Source organism: Chelonoidis abingdonii, chromosome 1 (assembly GCF_003597395.2).
Source record: "Chelonoidis abingdonii isolate Lonesome George chromosome 1, CheloAbing_2.0, whole genome shotgun sequence".
Classification (NCBI taxonomy): domain Eukaryota; kingdom Metazoa; phylum Chordata; order Testudines; family Testudinidae; genus Chelonoidis; species Chelonoidis abingdonii.
In genome coordinates, this window is record NC_133769.1 from 312262691 (window position 1) to 312285816 (window position 23126).

A 23126-nucleotide genomic window follows, 5' to 3' on the forward strand; every position below is an offset into this window, starting at 1 on the left:
AAAGGCCTCTACCAAAGGAAAACTCTGGGAGCTGCTATAGGCAGCATGTCACCTAGCTTCACTCTAGGCCAGCCACTAAAGAACAGATCACTTACTCCCAGTACACTACTTCTTACTGGGTCCTGCAGTCTGTTGGGGCCACATCTTTGTATAGAAGATGAGGAGGGCAACAGTGTGGTGTTTCTATACTGTGGTAATTAATGGGAGCCCCTGAGCAGACTTTGAATAAAGTGTCAAACTCCTGTATGTTCTGCATGCTCCCTGTAGCTTCAGCAAGTGATGCATTAAAAAGACAGTATCCAACCAAATCTAGGGGACCAGAGGAAATCCATAAAAGCCAAATCCCCCTCTCAGAAACAGTGGCCTCCCTAAATACCTATGTTAGAGGTAAAATAACTCTGAAACACACCTACTGGTGTAATCCAGGAGCATACGTTACACTATATGCAGACATTTTATATGTATATCCTTTGTGAGTGGATGCATGCCCTGGCAGTGCCCATATTTCTGAAAGAGCACATTTTATGGAAATCAAGTTGTATGCCCTCAACTTTGCTTATATCATCCTGTTTATCATCATTGCAAAGTAGTGTTCAGATAGAACCAGCTCCTGATCAGCTTATTATTCATGGTTACATGAATAATGGCATAGGAGGCGGAAAGAACATAAATAAAATTGGCTTCACTAGGTTATTTGAACCTGTATTACGCACAGCAGCTTTTCCCCTAGTGAATTAAAACAAACATGCATGCACAGGCTCTAACCATCCAACGTGCAAGGACCTCTTTTGGGATAAAGGCTCAACTTCTTCACTGGAGGAACTTGTACCTATTTACCTGGGTGTTTTTTGTAGAATTGGTGTAAAACCATATGTCTCGGCCGCGTAGCCAATCTGAACGGTACAAAACTAGCATTCCTACTCCAGACCTCATTTTCTTCATGGTATAAGAAATGAGCATTAGGGATCCGGCTATTACAAGATAATCACACCCCTGGGGAAATTACTGGGCCCATGTATCTATGTTCCACAGATCATGATAATCTCATTGGGGTCGGTTAGCCACCAGGAAAGCTTGTTAAAGCAGCATGGCTTGTCAAGTCCTTGTCATTCAGAATGCTTACCAGACTGTCCTAGTTTATAAGGCTCTCTGGGTCCCATGAACTTCCTCAGTTGGCATTTTGCACCAAGGTTTATAACACAGACACAATGTTTATCTCCTAAAATCTATCATTTTAAATCTAAAAAAATGTAATAATTTAAAGAATGTGAGACCCAATCCTATTCTTATTTGCACTAGTGCCCTTCTGAACTGACTTCACTGGAGTTACTGCTCATTTACACGGATGCAGGAGGAGAATTAGGCGCTCTTTAAGCCTGACTGATCCCACAATGAAGGGATCTCTGCAGGGCATAATGCATATACAGAGAAAAAACAAGTAGTGACTTGTGAAAAACAGAATGAATCTTCCCTCCCTGCACCTATTATTAGTAAATATTTCTATTATGGAAGAGCCCACAGGCTCCAATCAAGATCAGGTCTCCTGTGTGCTAGGCGCTATATAATCACAGAGGAAGACAGGGTTCTCTCCTGAAGACCTTACTATGCAAATAGACAAGACAGAGAAAACCAATACACAAAGTTCAAACAACATGTCTGGGATGATGACTTGTGCTGCTAGGTACATGCCTTGTTAGTTACAAATCTTCCCCCTCCCTTTCGTCAGGTGCCACCGCCAGCCTGCTGTCCCAATGTGTTGTCCTTCTGTACAACTCAGACATGGTGTGAAATAGAAGAAGGAAAGGGATGACAAAGATTAAAGCAATATAACCCCCCCACAAAAGTCAAACAACCCCCCCTACAAACCTTGATTATTGGCTCTTTAGGGCAGGGACCAGTTTTTTCATTCTGTGTTTGTACAGAGCCTAGCACAACGGGGTCCTGGTCCATGACAAAGGCTCCTAAGCATCGCTGTCAAATTAATAATCCATAATAATGATGAATCTTGCGGGGGGGTTCCTTCCCACCCCACAAGAGCCAAATTGACATACCAGTGGTCTGGTTACTCCTCATACTCCAGCACCATGTGGTATGGATAGGGCCCCACCAAATTCATGGCCCATTTTGGTCAATTTCATGGCCATAGGAGTTTAAAAGTTGTAAATTTCATGGTGTTGTAATTTTAGGGGTCCTGACTCAAAAAGGAGTTGTGGTGGGGGGTTGTAAGGTTATTGTAGGGGGGGTTGCGGTACTGCTACCCTTACTTCTGAGTTGCTGCTGGCAGGGCGCTGCCTTCAGAGCTGAGTGCCTGGCCAACAATCGCTGCTCTCCAGTTGCCCAGCTCTGAAGGCAGCACAGAGGTAAGGGTGGCAATACTCTGACCCTCTTATAATAACTTTGTTACCCCTCTGCAACTCACTTTTGGCTCAGGACCCTCAATTTGAGAAAGGTTGGTCTTCCCCCTAAAATCTGTATAGAATCATAGAAGAGTTGGATTAGAGTTGGAAGAGATCACAGGAGGTTATAGTCAACCCCCTGCTCAAAGCAGGACCAACCACAGCTAAATCATCCTAGCCAGGACTTTGTCAAGCTGGGCCTTAAAAAACCTCTAAGGATGGAGATTCCACCACCTCCTAGGTAACCCATTCCAGTGCTTCACCACCCTCCTAGTGAAAAAGTTTTTCCTAATATCCAACTTATACCTCCCCCACTGCAATTTGAGACCATTGCTCCTTGTTCTGTCATCTGCCACAACCGAGAACAGCCAAGCTCCATCTTCTTTGGACCCCCACTTCAGGTAGTTGAAGGCTGCTATCAAATCCCTCCTCACTAGTCTCTTCTGCAGACTAAATAAGCCCAGTTTCCTCAGCCTCTCCTCATAAATCATGTGTCCCAGCCCTCTAATCATTTTTGTTGCCCTTCACTGAACTCTCTCCAGTTTGTCCACATTCTTTCTGTAGTGGATGGCCCAAAACTGGATGCAATACTCCATATATGGCCTCACCAGTGCCGAATAGAGGGGAATAATCACTTCCCTCGATCTGCTGGCAATACTCCTACTAATGCAACCCAATATGGACTCTGCACTTGTCCTTATTGAACCTCATTAGATTTCTTTTAGCCCAATCCTCCAATTTGTCTAGGTCACTGTGGACCCTATCCCTACCCTCCAGTGTATCTATCTCTCCCCCCAGTTTAATGTCATCTGCGAACTTGCTGAGGGTGCAATCCATCCCCTCATCCAGCTCATTGATGAAGATGTTGAACAAAACCAGCCACAGGACAGACTCCTGGGGCACTTCGCTTGATACCAGCTGCCAACTAGACATCGAGACATTGATCACTACCCGTTGAGCCCGACAATCTAGCCAGCTTTCTATCCACCTTATAGTCCATTCATCCAATCCATACTTCTTTAACTTGCTGGCAAGAATACTGTGGGAGACCATATGAAAAGCTTTGCTAAAGTCAAGATATATCATGTCCACCACTTTTCCCCATATCCACAGAGCCAGTTATCTCGTCATAGATGGCAATCAAGTGTAGTATAGTTAAAAGCACACAAAATACCAGATTTCACGGGGGGAGACCAGATTTTTATGGTCTGTGATGCATTTGTCATGGCCATGAATTTGGTAGGGCTCTAGGTATGGAGTAACAGCTTCTCTCTGCTGACTGATTGTGCTGTGATGCTAACAAGAGTCCCATGCCCTGCCCTGGTTCCTTGGCTTTTACTGAGACACAGCACAAGGTTTCCATCTCCTTTGGGCTAGAAAGAAGCTTCCACCCACAAGTCCCCTAACCTCTCAACACCAGTACTGGACACGAGCCTTGTTGTCTCCCCCTCTCCCCTTCTCTTCCACCTGGCAAGCAGAGCAGTTTGGGGCAAGCGAGGGAGGGAAAAGTCACACACTAATTTTTGCCTTAAAATGCAAGGTCCCAGTTAGCTGCCTATGGGCTGTCACCAGTGCAACATCAGAGTCTTTGTCGAACCAGCCCTGCCAGTGTTAACCATCTGGGGGAATTTTATTATTAATTATTCAACACATTTGCTCTGATAGCACCTTAGAGTCACAATGAGGTCAGGCCCCTTTGTGATAGGGATTGTATAAACTCATGATAATGATAATCCTTGCCCCAGGGAGCTAATGGTATAAAAGATAGTAACAGGCGTAAGGAACGAAAGCGCAGTGAAACCCTGCAAAGATCTGATTCCAAGCCCACTGAATGCAATAGGGGTGGGGGGTGGGTCTACTGATTTTAATGATCTTTGGTTCAGTCTCTCAGCTGAACTTAAGGTTGCAGAGGGGTGAGCTGGAGTGGGGAAGGGCCAGGAGAAGTGTGTGGCGCCATTTAAAGAAACTGGGGAAGTCCAGGGCCAGAAAACTCTACGACAAGAGGCAGTGCAATTGCTACCTAGTGTTTTCCACAATTTAGATTTCTAGCAAACTGGTGGTTGCTGCTTTAATTATCTCAGCAAACACCTCACACCGGTGAGTACCTTATTGTAATATGGGTACACTGAATAATACATATCTACTGTGAAGAAAGGAAGGTGTTATTGAGTGAGAAGAATTTGGCAGCTCTGAATACTGAGCAGCAGTTTCTGCAGAGCAGTAGGATTCATACCAGTAATCAAGCCCATTAACATTAAAAGGAACTGTCTAAATGTCAAACCAGGTCCGATAAATAAGCCACTAACTCATTTAGAAATGGTTCAGAATGGCAAATTAAAAGTTCTGCTGCTAATTATGTTTCTTATTCTGGAGTTCTGTCAGTTCTTGCTTTTTGCTTCCATTCTACTGAGATAATCATCTGCTGCCAAGATGTTCTGAAAATGGAGGCCAGGCAAACTTGGTCATAGAAAAAAAGAACTTGTCTGAACCTCAGACCTCATTCACAAGCATTTGGAAGAGCCAAAAACTATGAGTGAGTACCCACTAGCCAGGTGTCTTTTAGTATCACCCCCACCCCCAACCCTCATGCTGGACATCAGCCTGTGACCTCTTGTTTGGACCCAGAGACTCATTCCATTTCCTGCCCATCAAAGTCCCCCTTTTCCATCCCAGCTTCTGGTCTGCACCTGGGCCTTTGTGGATCTAGATACTAGATCCACCAGAGGTCTCAGCAGATCGGAAAATCGCTGCCGGGCCCAGCCTGGCTGCTGTTTTCATCTCCTGTGGGATCAAGAGCCTTCCTTAATCAGAAGTACCGCTGGAATATATTTGCACTGCCCACTGCTGACCTGTCCTCAAACCACCCCCTCCTAGCTGTCAACACTTTCAGTCTCCTTCACAATGAAAAGCATCCTTAGCCCCCAGATTACCCAACTCCCCGTGTATCGTCCAGCCCTGCCACGATGAGCCCCCTCCCACTGAGCGCCTGATCTTGCAAAGTGCTCAGTGCCTCCTGCAAAGCGCTGGGGCCCCCAACTCTTCTTGACCTTAAAAGGAGTTGAGGAGTCTCAGTTCCTTGCAAGAGGCACTCAGCTGTTTACAGGATGTGGCCCTTACTTTTCCTGTGGCTTTCAGCCATATTAAAAAGCAGTTATTTGGCCTCTGTAACTAGTCAGGGTTGGAACATCTCTACAGAAAAGCAGTAATGAAGAACTCCAAGTTGTTATGCCTGATTTGGTCTCTTAACTGTGTAGAGAGGACAGTTGTCTCATGACAGTCTAAATGGCCACATATCCTGGCATACCTTCATCATCTGACTTCCTGTCTTCTCCTCCTGCTGCATCACTTTCAGCTCTCACAACTACAGATAAAGAACAAGAATGGCGTGTTTTAGTGGCTAACCTGCTTGGGCAATGGTAGTCGCCTTACCTACATGTCATATGGCCAGATTCAGGAGTAGTTTAAGTGTTAAACTTGTAGAGACTGAACTGAGACATAGGAAATGTCACAGTGGAACTGGCTATTGGTTCAGTCAGTCAGGTACTTTGCCTCGGATAGCGACATATAACTGATACTCCTGGTGAAGGCAAACCATTCCTTCTCCTTTATGCACCTGGTCAATCATACAATACCTTTTGATAGCATGGGAGAAACTAATTTTTGACACCCCCCCAGATGGTAATCATCGTATGCCCTGACGCATAAAGATTGATAGACTGTGTAATTTGCAGCCTAGCTAGTGCAATTGCAGATGTTAATCCTATATACATAAATTCCAACCAAGCACAAGTGGGGACTCTGTGATGAGAGAGAGGAAAAAGGCAAGGTTTGTACAGAGCTTCCTCCATAAAATGTTGGAGTCCAATGCCTTCCATTTTTGAAGACTCTAACATATTTCAGTTATTAAAGTGTCTGGATCTGGAGGAGGGTGGTGGTGGAAGAGAGGCTACGCAGGGATGGGTTTGTCTGGAATTCTGTCCTACTTTGCTACTGTCAAAGTACATTCTGTTAAAGTACCAAGAAAGGCTGCACATCAAAACCCCAGGGCCTAGATTCACGCATGTGTTTCCTACCTGACAACCACAGAGCTACATATAGAAACCAGCATCAGCACAGTACAGAACAAAAGCAAGAAAACCCACACAGGGAAGCAGACTGATACCCCATGCCTTCCTCCTGTCTTGCTCTGCTAGGGACAGATGTCATCCTGATCTATAGATATAAAAATATATTCCTATTTGGCTTTATGTAGCATTTTAGTGCCAAACTTTCTATGAAACAATGAGAAAAATTAACTTGCTATGCCCATCTGCCTTGTTCTTTGCTTTCCTGTGTTTGCTTTGCTAGCTGCATGTTTGTTTTCTCTTCAATTTTACCTCTAATTAATTTGCCCCCCTTTTAAGTCTTTCCCATCTTCTGACCTATCCCCACTCTCCCTTACTCTCTTTTCATTCTCCTTTTCCTCTTCCCCTCATGCCCTATGCCTCCTCCTCCTTCCCCACAGTCTTTCCTTCCCACTGCTTTTCTTTCATCCCCCCTTCTCTCAGATTTATTGTCTACTTTCTGACTCCCCCACATACTCCTTTTCAGTTTTCTCCTCCCCCTAGTCCAAGCTTTTTCTTGCCTTTCATGGCGACTGCAGATTTCTACCCCTCCAATAGGATTCCCGCACGCTCCCAAAGGATGGGAATGTGGGACTATCATAGCCTCTTTCCCAAATCTGGACTTTAGCGTCCAAAAATCTGGGTGCCTAGCATGAACCTCTCTAAGCTCAATTTACCAGCTTAGATCTGATCTCGCTGCCACCATCCAAAATTTCCAGGGTTTTGCCCTCGTCTCCCCAAAACCTACCCTGGAGGGACCCTAAGACTCAGAAACCTGAGCCTACAACAAAGGGAAAAAACCACTTCCCTTCCTCCTCCCTCTCCCACCCAAACTTTCTCTCTGGGCAACCTGAGAGTATTGATACAATCTCTTACATCACAATACCAAAAGCATGTCTCCTTTATTCCACAAAGAGACAAACCCAAATACAAGAAACAGAGATGATTCTATCTCTTCCCCGTAGCTTCTTCCCGCCCTGGACACTAGGAGAGTTAAACACAGAGCGTAGTGTTGCCCCTCCTCCTGTCTTTCCTTTTCTCCTTAACCAGAGAAAACTCAAACAGGTTTTTAAAAAGAAAGCTTATATAAAAAAGAAAGAACAAAGATATCAAATTATTCTCTGCATCAAGATGACAAATACAGGGAATATTGTCTTTATAAGAAAATGAATAAACATCTATTCAAAAAGATATTCCAATTTGAAACATTCCAGCAAGTTACACCCATGTAACAATACCCCAAACTAAAATAAAAGCCTTATATTGTTTTTCTACCTTGTTAACTTACAATTGGGACACAGAAGATTAGTAAGAAGAAAGAAGCTTCTCATAGCTGAGAGACAGACAAAAGACCCAGAGTCCAAAACTTCCCTCCCTGACTTTGAAAAATCTGGTTTTCTGATTGGTCCTCTGGTCAGCTGTTTGGTTCCCTTTGTTAACCCTTTACAGGTAAAAGAAACATTAACCCTTAGCTATCTGTTTATGACAGGGACCCACTGGTGAAGTTGGGGAGGGAGGCCACATGTTGCTAAGTGTTTCATGGTGAGATTGGGGCAGGGAATGGTAGGCTGCCTCCTTCAAACATTCAGACAGGATCAGGGGAGGTGGCATGATCCAGTGCCCAGATGGAAGCCACAGTCTGAGACTGTGAATGGACAGCAGCTGTCTGTGGACTGACCCTCTCAAACAGACTGGAGAGGTGGTCCATGCTGTGCAGGGATGCAGCGCCTCTTGATGCTTCTCACAGAGACAGGTCTTCCTGGAAGGTCTAATACATTTTGACTCTTGCTACCTTAGTTGCCTCAATAGCCTCCTGCAGCAGTGAGTTCCATAGGTTCCTTACACTTTCTAGTTAAAAGTATTTCCTGTTATCCTTTTAATTCCATGGAGCATCCCATGTGGCTGTATTGTGGGAAAGGCCTGGGAGTATGGAAGCTAGTGGGACAGGTACAGATGGGAGATGAGGGAAGCTGAAAGATGACTGTGTGGTTAGAAGGAAAAGGGCAAAATGTTACATCATCAAATGGGCAAGCCCAAAGTAACACCTACCTCATTCAAATCCCCACCCATTAGCCAGAGCCCTCCTGCCAAGGTGCCAACCCCCCCTCATTTTGGTTGCTTCCCTGGACAATATTCCTGGGCAGGGTGATTTATCCCCCATTACTACGGAGTGTTAGCCATCTCTCCTCTATAGCAACAAAGCTGGGATTTCCAAAGGAGACTAGTGCAACGGGCGTTGGGCACTCAACAGCCTTAAAAACCCCACTTTAATTTACAGTTACCAGGATTATTCATAGATTCCCAGGCCAGTCCAAAGAACTTCCCCAACATAGTTTCTTTTGAACTAGATTCTCTCTTTTAGAAAAAGATCCAATCTCGATTTAAAAATTGCCCGTGATGGAGTCCCCACAAACGCACCCTACCTTTATCTTCGGATTTTGTTTGATTAGTTTCTTCGCTGCCTTCTTCAGACTCTTGTGTCTCAATTTCTTCACCTATGTCAGTAAAGAGTACCACAACGCCTGAAACATAAAAGCAGAGTTCATGTTATGAGTTGGTGCACTGGCTGTACTGAACTAGATGAGGCTAATCCTTAACCAGAGCCATGTGGTGTGTGGCCAGAACTCTTGTCCCATATAGAAACATTATATTGGAATAGGATGATGATCCATCTAGTTTGGTTTCCCAGCCCTAGAAATGCTTTAATTGGGTGCTTCAGGGGAAGGTGAAAATCCCCAACTTTGTACCTGGGTAACATAGGCTCGGGAACTAGGGGCATGGCAGAGGATGCAGGCAGCATCCCCAGGTTTCACTGTGAAAAGTTTGCTGGTGCTCAGAATGGAGTTGGCTTTATTTCGCGATTCTTGAGAATCCTGGAGATGTGCTGCACCTGTGTGGTGTGAGTGGGATTCACGGTTTTTTACATTGCTTTTGAACACACATCATTTACAGTTTCATTAGCTGGCTTTCTGCACCCCCCAGCACCACTGCCTGGGTAACCATGAACCATTAGATACCATGGGTGGAAATTACTTCCCAATCCCAGCTGGGGATCATTTATGTCCCTAAGCATAAAAATGGATAACATAACTTTGTTAGTATAAAATCGGATTGTGACCCAGGCACCTATTGGTGCCAACTGTTAGAGGACAGAGACGATGCATAGAGTTTTACAGGGGTCCCCTGGGTTGGACAGATGCATATAAATTCACCAAAGTTTGGCATGTACGGTCTCTACTGAGAGCCAGTTGCTCATAAATGGTTGCCACAAATGATTGGTTGCCATAATCATTGCAAAATGTAGGTACAGGTAATATTTAGGGAGTTCTATCTCTATACTTAAAGTTATGTTCTTAAGGCAGGTAACCAGGCAGTGACATCTCTCAGACAGTCCCTTTTGAGGCAGTGGGTAACCGACGCTTCTCTCCCTGTCTGGCCATTGTGTATTGTGCTCATAACAATGTAGGCCTATTTGCATATTGAGCTAGATGCTGATTAAGAGATTGGGAAATCTACAAGTAAAGAGTGTACAGGAAAAAAACAACCAGCAGGGGGGCTGTCCTGCTTATGAAAAAGGACAATGGATTGTTCTGATATATCTGGGGCTGCTAATAGACACCCTGGATCTTGACTCACGAATGGAAGATCACAGCCTAGCCTGGCTGTAAAACGCTAGAAGAACTTTGGGTGAGCCTCGATCTATAAGACGTGAGAGCATCTAGTTAATTAAGTCTAGGTTTTAGATTGTGTGTGATGATTTTATCTGATACGTGACCCTTTATTTCCAGTACTTCTCCTTGCTGCCCTTGAATTGCTATGCCTTGTTAATTAAGATCACCCTGGTTTTTACCATACACGTGCCTATGGGATGTGGGATAAACAGAGTGGTGATCTGAGGTGGAGCTGATAAGCTGGAGTGTACTGCTTATTTGGAAGCAGTAAATCTGTGAATACTGTAAATGTCTGTCCAGTGGACCAGGGGCTGGGCACTCCAGGGAGACGCTCAGAGTACTTGGGAGTTGGGGGTGTGTCTATCGCTAACTTGCAGAGAGCAGGGCATGCATAGACATGGAGGGGTGTGCTTGCATTGCCCATGGCTGGTGGGGTTGGCGAGCTGAGCCATGGTAGGGACAGACAAGGACCCTGGGTCACAACTTGGTACACCCAAGAGGTGTCACACTGATACTATCTTGCTAGACGATAGGCCCTGGAATGCCCCATGGCAGTGATTTTGGCTGTTAGTCTGACCACACTCTTTTTGTCCAGCATTCCACAGAGCTGGAAAGACATGATTCCAAACAGAGGCCAATAGAGATGGCACAAAAGTACTAAAAAAATCCCTGTCCTTCTGCTTTGTTACTTATCAAAACTGGCGTCATGCCTTGGAGGTGAAAGAGTCAGCAGGAGAAGCAGTTTGGGTCCTACTTGCTTGTGAAAGCAAGAGGTTTATAAGAATTAAAGGGCAGAAATCATGAAGTGGTTGGTTCTAATCCCTTCATAGTCACAGTTGTCCATAACTTACAGAGGAAGGATGGTCTAGGGGTTAGGGTGATTCAGGACACCTAGGGTCAACTTCCTCCTCTGCCACAGACTTCCTGTGTGAACATGGGCAAGTCATTTAGTCTCTGTGTGCTTCAGTTCCTCATCTTCAAAAGTCCTTCCCTACCTCCCAAGGGTGCTGCGAGGACAAATACATTAAAGAGTGAGAGCTGCTCAGATATACTGGTCATATGCTGGTCAAAGACCTGCTGTAGGAATAAGACTGAACTGCCCTCTATGAAGAGTTATAGGAATTCGTTATGGTCTGTTGATCAGCTAATAAGGACATTCCTTCCTCTACACAGGTTCTCGTTTTTCAATCTGGCACTTAACTCTGAGGGGCTCCGGGACACACAATATTATGGGCCAAATGTTCAAAGATAGGCATCTAAGCTGAGCTCATTATATACAGATATACATTTGTATATGGCATCTGGTTCTTGTGCATGTGGTCACCCATTTTGCAGGCACACCTGTTTCACGGGTACCTATTTTTGAACATCTGCCTACGATCTATGAACCAGGGACTCTCTGTTGTATAATTTATTTACCCGGGAAAGCTGCAGTGTCTGGGAATTTACTGTCATTTTCCCTCTTGGGTAAATTTGGTCATTACCTGACCTTCTTAGGTTTCAGCTCAGCCAGATGTTATGGACTTGATGCAGGAATCACTTAGTGGCCTGTGTTTTGCAGGAGGTCACACTAGATGATCATAGTGGTCCCTTCTGGCCTTAAAAAAAATAATCTATGAATCAGTGTCCCATAGCAAGAGCACAGGTGAGCTGGGTTTATAATTTAGGAGTCCTCTGGCTTTTAGTCCTGGACCTCCCCAGCCCCTAGCCCATCCAACACCCTGTCACATGCTTTACCTCCTGATGTGTTATTGATTAAAAGTTCTGATGCCCTAAGAGATTAAGAAATATCAGTGCTGAAAAAATGTAATCTGGAACAAAGAATGATTAAAGAGTTTATTTTATTAAGAATCACCAGTTTATATTTCCGGACATTTTAGTTCTAAGCTCACAGGTTTTTTTATTCTTACCTCACAGAATGTTTTCCATGCTGTCCAAAATCACTGGTATGCTCCAGTGTTTTACATCACGCTAGAAAGGCAAAGCATAATAAACCCAGCTTCATTGGCTGGTTACACTGAGTTTGTAGCGTTAGGGTAATGCAAAGCAGCTGGATCCTGCTGGTGAATCCATCCCCAAAAGCTGACATTTCTGTGTTACCTTGGCCTCATCATACATTATGTGCATTGCCATAGCAAGTAGGGCCTCAGTTCTGGACGAGGATCCCATTGTGCTAGGCACTGTACAAAGAATTAAGTGTTAGCTGAACCACTTGGTAATAGTGACTGTAACATCCCTATGCACAGGAAAGCACCAAAGCAGCTCACCACAGTAGCATTTAATGTCAGAAAGGGGGACTACACAAAAATGAGGAAGCTAGTTAACCAGAAATTAAAAGGTACAGCGTCAAAAAGTGAAATCCCTGCAAGCTGCATGGAAACTTGTTAAAGACACCATAATAGAGGTTCAATTTAAATGTATACCCCAAATTAAAAAAAATAATTAAAGCACTTAAAAAGTGCCACCATGGCCAAACAACAAAGTAAAAGAAGCAGTGAGAGGTAAAAAAGCATCCTTAAAAAAGTGGAAGTTAAATCCTAGTGAGGAAAATAGAAAGGAGCATAAACTTGGGCAAGTTATGTATAAAAATATAATTAGGCAGGCCAAAAAAGAATTTGAAGAACTGCTAGCCAAAGACTCAAAAAGTAACAGAATTTTTTGTTAAAGTACATCAGAAGCAGGAAGCCAGCTAAACAACCAGTGGGGCCACTGGATGACCGAGATGCTAAAGGAGCACTCAAGGAAGATAAAGCTATTGTAGAGAAACTAAATGCATTCTTTGTACTGGTCTTTAGGGCTGAGCAGGTGAGGGAGAGTCCCAAACCTAAGCCATTCTTTTTAGGTGACAAATGTGATGAACTGTCCCAAAACTGGGTGTGTGGGCAATGAAACGGCAGATGAAATTCGATGTTGATAAATGCAAAGTAATGCACATTGGAAAACATAATCTCAGCTACAAGGATACATATAAAATGATGGGGTCTAAATTGTTACCACTCAAGAAAGAGATCTTGCAGTAATTGTTGATAGTTCTTTGAAAACATCCACTCAATGTGCAGTGGCAGTCAGAAAGGCTTACAGAATGTTGGGAATCATTAGGAAAGGGATAGGTAATGAGACAGGAAATATCATATTGCCTCTATATAAATCCATGGTACGCCCACATCTTGAATACTCACATTTTGCCTCATCAAGAAAGATATATTGGAATTGGAAAAAGTACAGAAAAGGGCAACAAAAATAATTAGGGGTATGGAACAGCCTCCATATGAGGAGAGCTGAATAAGACTGGAACTTTTCAGCTTAGAAAAGAGACGACTAAGGGGGGATATGATAGAGGTCTATAAAATCATGACTGGTGTGAAGAAAGTAAATAAGAGTGTTATTTATTCCTTCTCATAACACAAGAACTAGGGGTCACCAAATGAAATTATTAGGCAGCAGGTTTAAAACAAAAGGTTCTTCACACAACACACAGTCACCTGTGGAACTCTTTGCCAGAGGATGTTGTGAAGGCCAAGACTATATTAGTGTTAAAAAAAGAATTAGATAAGTTCATGGAGGATATGTCCATCAATGGCTATTAGCCAGGATGGGCAGGGATGCAAAACCACGCTCTGAAGTGTCCCTAACCTCTGTTTGCCAGAAGCTGGGTATGGGAGACATGATTCACTTGATGATTACCTGTTCTGTTTATTCCCTCTGGGGCACCTGGCATTGGCCACTGTCAGAAGACAGGATACTGGGTCTGACCCAGTATGACTGTTCTTAAGTGGTAGTGTCTATCCCTGTTTATTATTGAAGGTAGGCCTTACTACATTGCTGCTTATGTTGTTAAATGTATACAGTAAATACACTGGATATGCAATCTGATCATGTTAAAATTGCTGTAGGAACCTGTTCCTTTGGATTTCCTGAGCCTCACTTAAATCACTGGGCTGGGCTCTAGGGGAAGAAGGGGGTTTGGGTGTATTGGCTTGGGGGAGCGTGGCAGGGCTCTGTGGGGAGAGTTTTGTGTGTCTGACCCCCCATCTGGGCTCTGGGGAGGTGGGAAGAGCACAGAGAAACAGGAACTGGGTTGTCATAGGGGTTTCTTTAACACACTACTCCTGGGGGAATTTTTTGTGTGTGTCTGTATTGTTACAGACATACTTGCTGACAGGTATTTTGAAATAAATTCCCAAAATAATTGAAACTGGTGTGATTATGTAGTGTTATTCTGACAAATAAAATTTGCAGAATTTTAAAATATTGTGTACAGAATTTTTAATTGTTTGGAACAGAATGCTCCCAGGAGTACTTTAGACACCGAAATCCCAAGAAAATCAGTGGGAGTTAGGTGCTTAAATGCCTTTGAGGGTCTGATCCTTAGAGCCTAATTCTGATACTTACAGTTCAGTAGCATTTTACTCTCTCTGTGATCACATTGGCTTTACTGTGGCTATTTGTGGAGTAAGAAATAACATAAGAAAGCGTATCTGAATCTGACCTGTAGCACTCCTCACCTTGACTTGGTATGGACTCAGGACTGTCCTTGCCATCCGCATCTTCTCTGCTCCTCTTCTCCTCTCTGATTACTGATATAGCTTAAAGATCATGTTTTAGTTATGAAGTAAGCTTAGGAAGTAGGAGGGAAATTAAATGTACTGCTTCTGTGACTAGAGATATGAAATAAATCTCAGATTCAATGATAGATCAATAACACCAAGATTGGTTTTAAATTATTAATAAACTATGAGAAATGAGCATAATAATTCTATGAATCCCAGTTCTGGGATCCTGTACATTTTCAAAACACAACCTGCACATCTTTTGGCAAAATCTACCATTAATAAGTTAATGTCCTTTGTTTTGCTTGCTAAGCATTTAATAGATTCAGAGGTGGGCTGTGATAGGTTGGCGGTAGTGCATTTTCTGTCATAAAGCCATGAAAATACTACACCATCCTCTTCCAGTGGCATGACAGACAACCTCGCTCAACTGGGGCCCAATGCAGTCTGATTTTTTTCCCCAGGCTCTGCAACAGAAGAGGGAATGTCCTCCTTTGAGGGGGCCCATTCTGCTCAAAGGCAGATACATAGGGCCTGATTATACTCTCTCACCAGTGTCCCAGAGTAACTCCACTGAAACTACTGGAGTTACACTAATGTAAGAGGACAAGCAAGCCCTTGAAGGTGATTTTACACCATCACAGAGACTTATCTTGTTCCTAGGCATCCAAGAGAAACCAGCTCCTTCTGCAGGACAACAGTGGGGCCATTTTTGAACCAGCTGACTGAGAGTCCATTATGGTCAGTGCTGGCTCCAGGCACCAGCGCAGCAAGCTGGTGCTTGGGATGGCCCTTGGAAGGGGGCAGCACGTCCAGCTCTCCCATGGCAATTCGGCTGCGGGTCCCTCTCAGATAGAAGGACCTGCCGCCGAATTGCGGTCGATCGCAATCTTGGCTGTTTTGTTTTTTTTCCCTCTGTTTGGGGCAGCAAAACCCTGGAGCCGGCCCTGATTATGGTAGAAATTTTAAGGCACTCACACATGAAGTGAACTTTCCCATCCAACAACTCCATTATGAAGCAGGAGCTGTCAGTGAGGGAGAAGGGGCCCATTAGCCTGAAGAGACCTGTAATGGTCATGGGGATAGAATGGGAATGTGAGCAGAAAGGAGTTCCCCATAACTAGACTGTTTCTAGGTGCGAGGTCTGCTGTAGGGTATGTCTACACTGGAATTAGACACTCGTGGCTGGCCCAGGCCAGCAGACTCGGGCTCCTGGGGCTGTTTAATTGCAGTGTAGATGTTCAGGCTCAGGCTGCAGCCTAGACGCTAGGTCTCTGTGAGCAGGAGGGTCCCAGAGTTCAGGCTCCAGCCCACCCCGGAACATCCACACTTCAATTAAACATCCCCTTAGCCCAAGGCCATGAGCCTGAGTCAGCTGGCCCGAGCCAGCTGCAGGTTTTTAATTGCAGTGTAGACATATCCCAAGTGTCCTCATTGGTTTTGTCTGGGTTTCCAGACACCCCTGCAGGCTGGCCACATGAGGGAGCCATCAGCCAACAGAGGCAGTGAAACTGACAGCAGTTTGGCTAAGCACACACACACCCGGAGGATCAACTCCCACTAAGGCCTTTCTTCTGTTGCAAGCCTCCCTTCTGACTCCTGTGAGGTCTCTCGGGGAGCACTACTCAATGCTGGGGCCTTGACCCGTTGCAGATAGGCTCTCCGAACCTATGGGGATTTGACTTTATATGCAGGGAGTCATTACGACTCAAGGCATTGCTGCTGCTGCTCAAAAGCAGTTCTCAAGTGTAACCCTGGCTCTGATTTAGCCTCAAATCTGAACTCTAGCCTATGTCTAATGCCAAGCTAGAGGTGGATCTGAGCACTGCTACCCAAGCCAATCTTTGCATAAAACCCTAGTAAAATACAAAGCAAAACAAACCTGGCTGCAGAAAACCAGCTGTTCAAGTGTAGATGCACTGCACTGAATAACAGGAGGGCAACACACATTAGCAAATCAGGAATGAGAGACATTTATCCTCCTGTCAAAATGATTCAAATGCATCGAAGTTCATGCTGAATAAAATTGTGCATTTTTTTTACCTGATGCCACAAAGCCATTTTTGAAAGCAAACCAACTGTTTCGTTTTTCCAAAGTGCACTCTTTGGAAAGCAGAGTGTTTTGGATGTTAAATATGGTGTTGCTGTTTGATGAGCTCACCATTCTCAACGGAGGCCAGGGATTTGTCTGAATAACTCCATTCTGTCTGGGTCCCCAAATCCTCAACCTCACATCTTCTGTGAGTGGCGGAAGATCCCTCAGCAGACTTTCTGAAAAGAGGCCACAGCAGACTGGCGTTTACGTTACTACGAGTGACCAGAGTGGAAAAAGCATCAGAAATGTTCACTGAAGTAATGCACAAGCCAAATTTTTCAGAAATGACAAGTGATTACAGCAGGGGCGGTGCCAGCCTCTTCCCCGTGGCTAGGGCTATACATCTTGTGGGCACATGACACCTTGCCTTCTGCAGTTCTGCGCTGCTGCTGCTGGTGCTGCTGCTCTCACAGCTGGGCTCCCAGCCAGCAGCTGCCGCTCTCCAGCTGCCCAGTTCTGAAGGCAGCACTGCTGCCATTAGCAGCAATGTAAGGATGGCAATACCATACCATGACACCCTTACTTCTGCATAATGTTTGGCCTTTGCATGGGGAGGGGTGGCTACTGGGAGGCCAAGGCAAAGTTTGGAGTGGCTGTTACCTGTGCAAGCCACCCTGGATTTTGGGTGCCTCCAACTTGAGATACCTTAAAGGGCTCTGATTTTCAATGTGTGTGTGTGTGGGGGGGGGGCTGCACTTTCTGAAAGCCAGACTCCTTTAAGGTGTCTCATGGTTGGCACCCACAATCACCAGTCACTTTGGACTCACAAAGGGAACAGATCTGTTGCATAAGAGGCAGCTGTCTTCACACAGAATTTTTCAGAAGAAAGCCACACTCTAAAATGAATGAAAACATGGGGGCAACTATCAGCCTCAGGCACCCAAAAATATTAGTGGGGATCCAGTGTATAAGAGCAAGCCTCCAGCCTTGTCACTTTCATTACCGCTGTTCCCCAGGGATTTCTAACCTAAGCATGACTGGCACGTGCTCATCAAGCCTAACCTTAGTTTGGAGTGATTGATACTCTGCTTATTTCATCTTCTGACTATGCAGCTCAGCTCCACTTCTCAGTGTAGCATTCAGTCTGCATTGTGTGTGCGCCACAGTCTGACACAGAGGCCGAATGTATTGGTGAGGAGAAGGAGGTGGGTCTCTTGGACCTCAGTATGATTAGCAACCAATGTGGTTTGAGGGATTGGCCTGTCATATTCTGCACTTTCTTTTCACCTAAAATTGACTGGCAAGCGGCGAAATCATTTTGAACTAGTGTTGACGAGCTGACATGGTTCCTGTCCAGCCATCTCTACCTGACATCTCTGTGAGATAGACAGTTAATTTAGTTTGCCTGCTAAATGGTCATTTAAAGCTGTTCAAGGCCTTTATGAGTATCCTCCTGCACAGGAGAAATGAGGCTGACAAAGTGCCACCAGGGACTGATTGAATGGTACCCCCAGAAAGCCAGTGGATTTTTTCCCCATAGCATTAGTGATTCAGCGAGGCTGTTACACATCACTGCCTTCATATTAGGTGTCTTATGGTTAAGAATTTTAAAAGATTCTGGGCACTGTACACACTGAAATTTACATATTAACTGATGAAAACCCCACAGGAATGATTAATCTAAGTTACTTATATGGCCCCATTACTGTAGTGTCCGAGTGCCTCACAATCCTTTACCATTTTTGCCCTCACAACACCCTGTGAGGTAGGGTAATGCTAGCATTCTCAGCTTATAGAGGAGACACAGAAGCACAGAGAAATGAAATAACGTGCCCAGGGTCACACAAAGTCTGCTGCAGAGCAGGAAATTGCACCCAAATCTTCTAAGTCCCAGGCTAGTGCCCTAACCACTGGCTTAGATCCTACCTCACCTTGGAGCCAGAATTACCCACCTCCAGGGAAGGAATAAAGCCCCCCCACCCCGCTTTTCTACTTTCTAGGTTGCCAATAAGATTTTTCTTTCATTTGCAGAGACCATTTGCTTATTCTTGTGATCTCCCATTAGTCCTCTTCAGAGTTGTGTAGTTAATCTCTCCTCATATCACAGTGAAGAATTTACCCCAAGATGGGTATGTGACACTCTGGTGCCCCACTATTCACCACTGTCATGTAATTAGGATATGTTTTGCACAAAGTATGTCTTGTGAGGTATCATTCTAAAAGTCTTTTATTTACTTACTTGTTATTTACTTATTCCCATAATATAAGAACTAGGGGCCATCAAATGAAATTAATGGGCAGCAGGTTTAAAACAAATAAAAGGAAGTTCTTCTTCACACAGTGCATAGTCAACCTGTGGAACTCCTTGCCTGAGGAGGTTGTGAAGGCTGGGACTATAACAGCGTTTAAAAGAGAACTAGATAAATTCATGGAGGTTAAGTTCATTAATGGCTATTAGCCAGGATAGGTAAGGAAGGTGTCCCTAGCCTTTGTTTGTCAGAGGGTGGAGACAGATGGCAGGAGAGAGATCACTTGATCATTGCCTGTTAGGTTCACTCCCTCTGGGATACCTGGCATTGGCCACTGTTGGAAGACAGGATACTGGGCTGGATGGACCTTTGGTCTGATCCAGTATGGCCATTCTTATGTTCTTATGTCTTGATCTGCTAGACATTAATATCTTGTTGGATTATATGTATTATTGTCATAGGTGAAGTTATGAAGTTTGGCTATGTATGAACTCCTGAAACATGTTGTGAGATTGAAAACACCCACGAACAGCCTTTCAAGTACAACAGTAAAAAGGCCAAACAATGTTAATGACCTATTGAGGAACTGCACACAAGCACAAGGATTACCCCAGGAACAGTGTACAGTAGAAACCTCTCAGAGATAGCACTACAGAAAGAAGACTGTTTGACCCAGGGCACAGCAAAAGAGCTTTCCAGCAAGTGGGAAGAAGATATAAAAGAGGGAAAATGACATCATAGGGGGTCCTTACTCTCTGTGCAACAACACACCTGGAAACACCTGAGGGGCAAGGATTGAACTGTGGAAAATGATGGTCCCAACCTAGAAGGACCATTAGCCTGTGTATGAAAGCCTGGGAAAGCCAAAGCAACTTGTGAGAATTTGTTAATTTATATCCTACCTATCTAGTGCGTTAAGCTCAGTTTGCGGTTTTTGTTTATTTACTAAGGTAATCTGCTTTGGTCTGTTGGCTATCCCTTATGATCACTTAAGATCTACCTCTTGTACTTAATAAACTTGCTTTTGTTTTAAACCCAGTTTGTGTGATTCAAAACTAGGGCATGAGGGGAAATCTGTGCATATCTCTCTCCACAGTGAAGGAGAGGGCGAATTTCAATTAGCTTACACTGTACAGTTCTCTGTGCAGCGTAGGACAATACAATTTTGGGTTTACTCTCCAGAGGGGGGAGTGCACTTGAGTGCTGAGCAATTCTTTAGCTGAGAGCCTTCCTATGCAATATTGACCTCAGTGTCTGTGTCTTTCTGCAGCTGGGTGTCCCTCTACCTGTGTGTGTGCGTTAGAAGAGGCTTGAGGGCCTGGCTTAGCAGGACAAGGTGAGGGAGCCCAGGCTGGTGGAACAGGTGGGCTCAGTGGTACCTCAATACATCAGATGGCTCCCCAGAAGTGTATGTGGGGGGGCACAACCCATCACAGTGTACTGTTTTCCCAATTTTTCAGAATTTTGAAATGAATGATGCCTCAGTTCTTCCAAGTTGTAAATTACAATCTATGTTGATAACCCAGAAGGAGACATTTCTATGTGTCTACATGTAGCAATACAATAAATGCTCTTTCTATAAACAGACTATTGTAGCTATTTTGACTAGTGTTACGCACAGACCCTTAGGCGTACGGGCCCATCTTTTTACTATGGGAAAATATTGCTCAAATATTAATAGTTAAAGGAATAACATCAGTGGGGCACATTCACCCTTTGTGACAAGGCAAGTACACCAGAGATTAATTTGGTCCAATTCATTCTGGGCCAAAATTGTACCTTCTTTTGCAACAGCTCTGTTATTTCTCCCTCTCTCTGAGATTAAATAGGTCTAACATTTATAGAAGTGGGCATAAAAAATGGATCAGATCCTCAGATCATGTAAATGAGCATAGCTCCACTGAAGTCAATAAAGTGAACAATGGAGCTGCACTTATTTACATCAGCAGAGGATCTGGCCCATTGTTTCACCCAAACTATACAAACATTTGGTCAAATAAAATCATATAAATACACATACAACATCAAGAGCTGCTGTGCAGAATGCATTTTCATTTAAGAAACAAACAATCATATTGATGTCTGGACTGGCTGACAATGTTCTTTTTAATATAGCAAGCGTTGCGGACTATGAGACAATTACTTAGAAGTAACTTCCAGACTATTAATAGCACAGATACAGCAGATCCTGCCAGATTGTAGATGACGAAGACATACTGTACATCTCCAGTTGTTAGATATTCACAGTACTAGCCTTGGTATTGTACAAATATACCGTAACCTCACTGAATTGTACTGAAAAATGTTACCAAATACTCTCCTTACTTTGACTCCTCTGACTTAGAACCAGCATGCGGAGTTGATAGAGAAACTGCCTGAAATTCTAAAGGGAAGGGGAAAGAAAAGTTTTCTTTAAATATGTTTTGCCCTCTGGAACTATGGGGCTTTTCAGTACGAATTTTCTTGCTGTTCTGCTATTTTGTATTTCAGACAACACTTTGCCAGAGTTGCTGCCTTAATTGGAAGCTTTTTGTATTTTAATGATACAATAAATTGTATGGGGAAGAAGGGGGAAGAAAGCATTTAAAATTAGTTATAAAAAAAGCCCTTGGAGTCTGAGGACAGAATTTTCAGAAAATGATAAGTTTTTACAAGCAAATTTACTTTGCCTTCCTATTCAGTTATGATTATAACTGCCCTTATTATGTCATTCTCTGCAGGCTGTACTGTATGCTGTTCTGAAGACTCCAAGCACTTTTTAAAGAGATAAAGCCGTGACAGTGTGCCGTGTAAATTACCCTACAAACCTAGCAATATGCCATGTATACACAGTTAGCAATGTTATGTAAATTGCAATAATACATACACACACACAAACACCAACCTACAGCAATGTGCCTTTTAAACTACCGCTGCCAGCATGCCAAATGAATTCCTTGCATACAGTATAAACCAATATGTTTTGAAAACTTTTGTCCAAACCTCCCAAAGTGCCATGTAAAATTTTGTATATGGGGAGTTAAATTGGCTAGAGTTTGGCAGGAACCGTACATTTTGCCCGCTTATCAAAATAGTGGACTCTTGTGAATTTGTCATTCCACCTAATCATGCTTGTGCTTCTGCACAGGTAGTGTGCTCTCAGGGATGTACGTGTGTGTGTGTGTCACTAATCTGAAACTTCTAGAATTGCACAATTCTTTCCAGCTGAAAACAATTGTTAGTGGTGCTGAGACTGAGAGTGTGCGTGACCCACACATCTCCTAGGTGTGTTGTTCTGTCCCATCTACTGGCACCAAGACCACTTAGAGAGAGAGAAAATGAGTCTGCTCTACAGCCTTAGCTAACAGCCAGTTGATTGTCAACGGCGTTACAGGTGATATTGTGAGGAGCACAGAGAGGCTAAGATTGAGTGTCCCCTGTTGCTGCTCAGAGAGAGCTAGTGAGAGTATAAAGAGCAGAGTAGCTACAGTAGCATGGGTAGCAGCAGTCGAGCCACGACTGAGCTGTGCCGAGTACAAACCACCTGAAACTGGGTGGGTACATGGCATGTCTAAGCCAGGCCTCTGCTTCTGCTACCCATGTTACCACAGCTACACTGGTACTTATACTCAAGCCAGTTGGAATGACAGCTACTGTGTATTCATACGTGAGCAGAAAAATCAGCACGCTAGCGTGGAGCATAGATGTTGTCCAAGAATATGCCTACACTGCAAGCAAAAGGTGAGATTTTAACATGGGTACACGTGCCTGTGCTAGCTTTAACCTAGCTAGCATGGGTTACAATAGCAGTGTGGGCATGGTGGCATGGGCTTCAGTATGGGCAAGCAACCCAAGTATGTGTCCAGGGTCCCTGGAGGACTTGTACTCAGGCTGCTATCCTGTGCTGAAACGGGGGACACCATATCTGCACTGCTGTTGTTACCTAGGTGATCTAGATCTGGATATGCCTCCCTGTGCTACCATCCCATCTTTATCTGCACTACAGACACACCCTAAGAGCTGGTCTGCACTTGGGACTACCTCTTACACTGGTGCAAACCCTTAGTGTAAACATGCTGCTCCAGTGTAAGAGGTAGTTTGCACTGGTGTGGTTTACCCTAGTTCGCAACCAGGCAGGGCCGG

General features: G+C 44.2%; 1 protein-coding gene across 1 annotated transcript in view; it reads right to left on the reverse strand.

Moving 5' to 3' along the window:
• Positions 1–23126, reverse strand: part of ERICH6B (glutamate rich 6B) — a 51461-nt gene that overhangs the window by 23154 nt on the left and 5181 nt on the right. Inside the window, exons 2-6 of the mRNA XM_032790379.1 lie at positions 21330–21387; positions 16882–16991; positions 14676–14756; positions 8923–9021; positions 5701–5757 (exon numbers count right to left, since the gene is read on the reverse strand). Of these exons, the coding sequence (XP_032646270.1) occupies positions 5701–5757; positions 8923–9021; positions 14676–14756; positions 16882–16991; positions 21330–21387 (405 nt within the window). The remainder of the gene's footprint in view (positions 1–5700; positions 5758–8922; positions 9022–14675; positions 14757–16881; positions 16992–21329; positions 21388–23126) is intronic.